At 45.0% G+C, this 8142-nt stretch overlaps 1 protein-coding gene across 1 annotated transcript; it reads right to left on the minus strand.

The window, feature by feature from the left end:
* Window positions 1–1373: 1373 nt before the first annotated feature.
* Window positions 1374–2691, minus strand: LOC109738177 (uncharacterized). The gene has a single exon (XM_020297274.4). It carries the CDS (start codon window positions 2446–2448, stop codon window positions 1837–1839), a length of 612 nt encoding a protein of 203 aa, XP_020152863.1. The 5' UTR covers window positions 2449–2691; the 3' UTR covers window positions 1374–1836.
* Between the last annotated feature and the right edge of the window lie 5451 nt (window positions 2692–8142).

Raw genomic sequence — 8142 nt, forward strand, 5'->3', positions numbered from 1 at the left:
CGGTGGAAATCACTTAGTAGTAGCGAGGGTTATAAACCCGCGCTACTACTATCAACTTAGTAGTAGCCGGGGGAGGGGGGGGGGGTATAAACCCACGCTACTAGTAAGTAGCAGTAGCGAGGGTTATAAACCCACGCTACTAGTAAGCGTCTAACCATAAGCTTTTCTCTAGTAGTGGAGGAAAAAGGATGAGTGAACTGTGAATTTGACTCAGAATGACTAAATAGCAACATAAGTTTTCTTCAAGTTCAAGCATGCGGTCCACAATACCGATGATGGTGAGTTTAAAAATTCATATATGTGCGTGTATGCATTATATTGAGTTGCACTCCCACACATATCAATATATGTGGTATGGAATATACAAGTTGTTCTCTCTCACATAGATCAGTGAAGAACCTACCTGGTCGGAGTTGTTGGGGATGGTGACTTTATGATCACTGTGTGTTGGTGTTTGCCGGTTACTCCTGGAGATTGCGAACACAAAATAAGAGTGCAAGAGAACTTAATTTTCGTGGAAGATTTAACTATCATGGAAAAAAGGATTATAATTGCATGCAGAGCTATGTGAAGTCAAGGTAGTAGTAGTAGTAGAGCTCATGTTTAATGGTTTAAGTCCAGGTACATAGAGGTTCGTGCATGAAGACTTCAAGATGCCGAGGTCATATTTGTCATGGTGCAGCGTTAAAATATGTGCCAAATATTATGTGTACGAGTAGGCTACAATTAGACTTGTAATTAGCAAACGGATATGTGTTTGAGTCAAACAAGTGTAATCCGGGCATATTATATAAGGGCGTTGCGGGGTAGCCAAATAGATTAGGCATATGCTGATAGGCTAGACAGGGATCACGAGAGGGATGATCCGGACATCCGTGGCAGGGTAGCCAAACCCGCCGCGGCGGGTGGTCGGAGACCTGTTTGATGGTTTTGGCGGGCTTATCATCAGTTGTATTATGTGATTCGGTATATCGGGAGGAGCGTCTGTCTGTAATTATGCCTTAGGATGTAGCCATGTTGACGAACCTCGTTAACAAATCTAAGTGTTGTACTGTGTGATTGCTTGTCCTACATGCGTCTCAAAATATTCTATCAGGAATGATACTTCCACATGTGCCTACATGTTAACCTCCTTTTCACAAAAAAAAAAAAGACATGTCCCTACATGATTGGGAGAAAACATATCTCTCATTTCTCTTATGTATAAAACTATAAATGTTGAGTGGGGAACACAACAGAGTTTGTCCGGTGCTGTCGTGACAGGAATCAGTCTGAATTTCTGAATGGCAAAACTTGTAAATTAATTAAGAAGTACCAAAATCTGAAAATAGTAATCTTATGGTAGAACATCTACCATGATTGAGCCAATCCATAAATTTGATTGCTGATCACGGTTTAATTACAGAGTTTTAAACGATGATGATAATGTACTAGTAGTAGTAACTAGGAGGAGGAGGAGCAGCAGCAGTTCACAGTGTTGAAATATATTGCCCATCTCCCTTCATCAGTTCGAACTTTTGAATGAATTGGCTGGAGCATGAATTCAATACACAGCGCAAGCAGAGACTATTGTATACTGGCTGTAATTAGTGTCATCGTTTCTTGCTATCATGACTGCTGCTCACGGCTGGCTTGGGTACGTCAGATTGCAAATCAAAGGTTCAGATTTGGAAGCGGCAGTACGCGCCAGTTATTTTTCAAGTGCTTGAGAGGTTACTTGATTGATAAACCTCTGCCTTAATCATAGGGACTAATTATATCGATTCAACCACAACCATGGAATGCACTTCGCAGCGATCAATGTCGCGCTGATTATTCAGCCTGCTGCTGCGTGAATTAGTTTCTCTCGAGCATCTCGCAGAACCTCTTGAACGACTCGAGCTTCTGCAGCTTCATCTGGTCGTGGAACCTCCTGATGAACACGTCGGCGACGTGGTCTATCTCGTCCTCCAGCTTGAACTCCACGCCGCCCCGCTCCGCCGCGCCACGGGCCAGCTCGATCACGGACCCCGGCGCCGCGTTCGCCAGCTGCAGCTGCTTCGGCACGCCCTCGTCGCCCTCCTCTTTCTCCTCCCCGCCGCCGCCGACGAGCGGCGAGTCGCTGCCGCCGTCCCGGCCCATGGCGAAGCTCGGCAGGCTGTTGAGCAGCACGGCGGCCCTCCTCCCCTGATCCGCGACGAAGCTCGGCAGCTTCTCCAGCACGGCGACCGTCCTACCTCCGCCGCTGGCCGCAACAAGGTGCTGGCCGTTGCCGCTGCCGCCTCCCACGATCGCGTGGATCTTGCTGTTGATGGCGTTCCTCAGGAGCTGCTTGTTGCGGAGGATGCCGAAGAAGACGAACCGCGTCCGCGCGGCGCTTGTCCTGGCGCGCGTCGCCGCGGACCTCTCCCTCACCGCCGCCACGATGGCCGAGAACAGCTGCTTCAGGAACCTCGACGCCTTCTTCATCTTGATCGATTCCCAAACGGATGACGGCAAACGCAACTCGGTCAGTTGAGTGGGAGATGAATATGGTTAATGGAGTTGCTTGCGATTGTTGCTAATGGCAGCTGTGTGTTTTGGCATGGAGTTTGGTTCCTAGGGCTCCGTGGGTATATATAGGGGTGGCGAGCACTGAGCACTGATCTGAGAGTAAGATAACTAAGGTGGTTATATTATCTCTACCTTGAAGGCTGCTTCCCGGAAGCTTCAGCATCACATGCATGGCATAGGGTTAGCTAGGAATTATCACGAGCACCGAAGAAACATAAGGAAATGAGTGGGGCTGGGCAGGCAGCGGAAAGGTAACCAGTAACAACAAAGGCTGGTGATTAAAGCAAAAGTGGTAGCAAAAAAGATGATGCACATCATGCATGCACAGGCATAGAAAAGCAACAGAAACACCAATGGATGTCTTGTGTCGTGCATGGTCCCGATTGTAGGTTGCATGCCTCCAAGCTACATGCATCTTGTTCATGCGCCACAGTTGTAGTCCATGAGAGAATTGGGTTTGCTTCTTTTGAGGTTATGCTAAGACAATTATCTTGCTTCTGGAGTTGCAACTTGCCAACCGTGCCAGATTTGAGGCTGCCCCCCCGTCCCTTTGATTGTCACTGTAGATCATCCAATACCTTTCTGCTATCCATAGACTGGATACACAGAAATTAATTATTATCGTTGTTGCGTGCAAAATGAAGTGATGTTGGGTTGCATGAGCTTATTCGGCAGCATGGACCATGCAGATGGATTCAGTGCATGACCATCATCGGCGTTATTGTTATTACCCTAAACTTGTGTAGTAATTAACATGCAGGCACATATATTTATTCAATTCCTGATCGAAGATTTCATAAATCAGTACGAACCTATGTTATTACTGAGCTGAAATTTGCAGTCATGGCAATGTGCAATTTAGCAAGACGTTCTTACAACTTCACCATCCATATAAAGCAGCCCAACCCTTTAGATCTACCCGATCCTCTGTTTCTCTTACTCGAAAAGCACCCTCTGACCTAAGCACCGTCTCTGAAATGATCCAATATAGTGCGGCGGCTATTCCGCCATCGATCATTGGGATAAGGATCCTCTGACATACGGCAGCCTGCCATTAATTACGTCACTAACATGTGGGCCCGTTGGGAACCTGGCCCACATGTCAGTGGCCCAACGGCACGTAGCGCACGGCAAAGGAGCGTCTTCCCGATCATTGCCACTCCCGGCTTAATTAAGGGAATCTCGGTAGTTAACGCTAGCTGCTAATCGTGGAAGCTTTTCATTGGGAAGCCTTCGCCGCTAAGGTTCACCTTGGCCGCATCTATCTAGCGGTCCCTGCCTTTTGTCCTGCTTGCCTTGCCCCTACGAGGAGCCGCATAAATAATGCATGCATTTTGGGTTGCCTCGGTTGGGCGGGAGCGGCACACAGACACAGTACACTGTGCAGCTGTTCTTACCAAACGAAACCTTTCGCAAAGCTAGCTGAAATGTAGGCCAAATCTTTCATCTCCTCGCCTTTTCCCCTGCTGTCTTTTACGGACTGTAAAAATATTGCCACTTGTCACATGGATCCATATGCTCGTGTACAGCTAAAGTACAGAATAATTGTTCAAAATGGTATACGTGGTTGGTTTTAAATTTAATGTTCAAATCCAAAATAAAGAATGTTGTAGTATGTCAGAAATAGCGAAAAATTGGTTTAGCTATATGTAGTATGTCACACTCGTAGACAGAAAACGTGTACATATTTCAGATTGGCGTAGGCATAATCCTTGTTCTGTATTTCTTCGTTCTTCCTTTGTTGGCCGTACGAGCTCAGCTTTGCCGACCCGTGACGGCTGGCCGGCCGGCTGTCGTTGCTTCGGTGCGGATCAGCTGGCGAGCGTCCTTCGTTCGTACAATGTTCCTTCGAAAGCTTCTTCCGTACGTTTCATGCAGATCAGGGCCTGCTTTTCTTGGAAGGGTTCTTTCAGAGTACATTCATTTGAAGCAGACCACGATTTACTATTAGTTTGAGCTCAGATAGATAGATACTTCCTCCGTTTCTAAATATAAGTCTTTGTAGAGATTTCACTAGATGGGCTACATACGGAGCAAAATGAATGAATCTACACTTAAAATGCATCTATATACATCCGTATGTAATTTATAGTGAAATCTCTACAAAGACTTATATTTAGGAACGGAGGGAGTAGATGAGAAGCGCCATTAGAAAATAGGGAAAGCAGGAGGTTGAAGAAGGGCATCTAATCTAACAGTTGGTTTTGCATCCGATGACCCAAATGAATCGACTGACCCTAAAATAGTTTTGTGTCGACTTATCTCTAGCCTATCCCGTGGTGAGCAACGTAAAATCAAACAAACAATGTCTAGATTAACTGATGAGACAGTAGTTGTGTGCGTGCGAGCACATGGAGATGGGCAGCTTTCGATCCGAGAAAGATCGACGGGCCGTCGCGTCGACGGAGGAAGGCGCCGTGCATGTTCATGGGCAATCAACCAGCCATGAAAGGCTTGTCTGCATCTCTCGATCGACCGTCTACTCAAAATTAAGGAAAGCGCGATCACTAGTTAATTCAAGTGACCAATCGCAGGCTCGATCGATCGGCAAAAGCGGCTCTCTCTTTCAGCGGCTTGTCACCCGCACATGCAAGGAGCAAGCCAAGCGAGCGCCAAAAGGGCATCGCAGCACGCGCCCCAAAGCTAAACTATGATTTGGCCGCCGCTGATCTGACGTTAGATTCTCGGTCGATTTCATGGCCGGTGGACGGATCGAGCTTTCTCCCCGGCCGGCCCCCTACATTACGTGTTCCCGAGAACGACGTGTGGCCGGAGAGTGTGGGCGCCGTCACTTTGTCTCAACTCCTTTGTGCTTTGGCGCACCGGCGGGGTTTGGGAGGTGGGGGCATGCATGTTTCGTCAGCAGCTTTCTTCGATCGAGTGCGCGGTGCGTGACAGCGTGCGCGCGCGCTAGCTGCGTGGCACCGCCACCGGCCGCCGGAATGAGAAATATCCCGTGCTGCCGTGGGTCGGTCCTGCTTCTCAAATCTAGATTTGGTATGCACAAGCTAACCACCAAAAAAGGGTTTCCTCCGTTTTATCTATACTAGTAGAATGCCCGTGCGTTGCCACGGGCTTTTGAATTATTTTGCAGGAGTTATATATAAACATAATGCATGTCAAAATTCATATGTATAGATAAGATAGCAAATGCACAATTGGATTATAATTGAAATTCACTTTCACTTGTAATGTAATTTGATAAAAAATTAGTATTGATCGGATGATGTATATAGAGGGTGGTGATTCAATTAATAATACGTTAGAAATTAAGATCTGCTTGTTGCGCTTTAGATATTCTCGCACAATATTAGGAATGTTGCCTTTAGGTTCATTTGCATCATATTTTAGAAAGTATAATAAAAACTTCTTCATCAACTCATAACCATCATGCACAGGCAATGTACATAGTTAGCATGAATATTTCGCGTGGAAGGTCTAAAAATGTGCAACGGATAATACTTACCATGCAAACCGGACGAACCAATTCTCCACCGTTCCACAATAGCATAAAATAAAAAACAAAATAGATAGACATATCCATGCAATTTCCTAATTTAATATTATCTTGAATATAGTATTAACAACAATAAATGCTTGTATCTTGACTGTTATGATAATGAAATATATGAATTTACCCATTCGTGCACGTTGGAAGGAAATATACGTGTTGTGATATTGCGAGCTCGTTGTTGCCTCAGGGTTTTAATCTCTAGCTACTATGATGTATGGATAGGATTCAGAATATATACACGACATGCATGTTTGTCGATGACGTACAAGATGTATCGACCAATGAATGCATATGAAAGATAAATCTACAAGTAGTAGCTTAGAAATCATAAACCAAAAATAACGGATAGTAGTTACCGTAGTAGTAAGGTCACTCCGTTTGACTTGAGCATCAAGTGAGTCCAATACTTGAATCTCATAGTTTTTTGGCATTGACGACTGACAGATACCAATAGGATCCGGAAATGTAAATCAGTGGAAATCGTTGGTGTAAATATCATATAAGTCGTCGACACAATTAGATAAATAATAATAAATCATTATAATGAGTTGAGTGTAACCTATCTTGTTGTAGATAAATATTAACATGTTGTATGATATCACGATATTTTGATGGGTCTATGTCTTTTTCTCCATCTTTATTATCTGGCGAAAGACGAACGTGTTAATAATGTGTACCTTTTCACTCGCAATGTTTCGTAGATGGCCGTGAGCATGCATATATATAAAGCATTTACCACCTGTAATTACACATTTGGAATATATTTATGTTATTAGATATTATATATGGTTTATATTATTAAGTACAAAGTTTAAGCGATTGATCTTACACTGCCGTGCAAGAACATATAATCTTTTATAAGGTATTCCAACTCGTCGTTTCATAACAAGGCATCTCCAATGTCCACGAACTTGGTTTTCTTGGGGCAGACACGGTTGATTCAATGATTGTAATATCTCTAGGAGCACAGACATAGTGTGTCATCATGATACAAAAATGAGCCAAACCAGTATAAGAAATGAGCCAAATTAGTTGAATACAAAAAACAATATGACGAAGGAAAGTCCAATAATCACATTGAGAAAACACCTTGTGCGATAATATTTATATTTGTTTTTTATGAGATATCACTGCTTGCACATCATTTTGTTGTAAAAAAGTTGGTGAATTTTTCCCCTTCCAGCGACGTCGCCTCAAAACCCTTGTCGATGAATTCTAATTGAACGTCGCCAGAATCCATCTCTATCTCTCATATTCTGCAAAAATAATCATACAGGTAATGCCCATGTTGTATTATCATGTTCAACATACATACAAAGAAGAATTATTTCTATGCACCTCTTCCCATGGTGGTTTAGTCCGGTCCATCATAATTATGTTAGTTCCTACGTCAGTTGATACTTTGAAAGCATCTTTTGAATCCATCACTTTTTATCTCTGATGAATGAAAAGTGAAACGTATAAACATATATAAAAACAAAAGTGAGACTAACACAGTTGTTTTATTTAAAAAACAGTTTTTTCACCTAGGCAACCTTATCCTCGCGACTCAACGGTCACATGACAGGGCAATCCTCTCACTGTCTACACTCACAACCATTGTTTTCACGGCGCCTCCTTTTCGCTCCATGCCGTCGCCTTACCCCTCCTCTCGCCTCCACGTCGTTGGTCGTCACCTCCTCTCGCGGCACGGACATGCCCTCCTCTCCCCTCCATGGCGCCGGCACTCCTCCTCCACGCCCGTATGCTCCTGTCCCTGCCGTCACCCTTCCCTCAACAACGTCACCGCATCCTCCTCTTCCATCCATGATGTCGGTCGGCACTTCCTTTCCCCGCCATCTGTCATGTCCCCTTTCTCCTCAAAACCCTCAAAGGTGTCGCTCGTATCCTGCTCTCCCCGCCAGGGCATCGCTGACCTCCTTCTCCGCCCGACATCCTCTTGTGCCGCCGCACCAACACTGAGCCCACGCGGCCTCTGGTCTAGCATGGAGTCAGCCAGATCCGGTTGGTTGGTGCAGAATAGTTCGCCGCTCTTCGTACGAGCTAGCCATGGGTGGTCGTCCGGATGTTGCTAGGAATACTTGATGCATAGTAGT

Source organism: Aegilops tauschii, chromosome 7, assembly GCF_002575655.3.
Source record: "Aegilops tauschii subsp. strangulata cultivar AL8/78 chromosome 7, Aet v6.0, whole genome shotgun sequence".
NCBI classification, from domain to species: Eukaryota; Viridiplantae; Streptophyta; class Magnoliopsida; order Poales; family Poaceae; genus Aegilops; species Aegilops tauschii.

Bases quoted from the DNA above. Each gene is read 5' to 3' on its own strand.
- LOC109738177 (XM_020297274.4), bottom strand. From the start codon at position 2,448: ATGAAGAAGGCGTCGAGGTTCCTGAAGCAGCTGTTCTCGGCCATCGTG.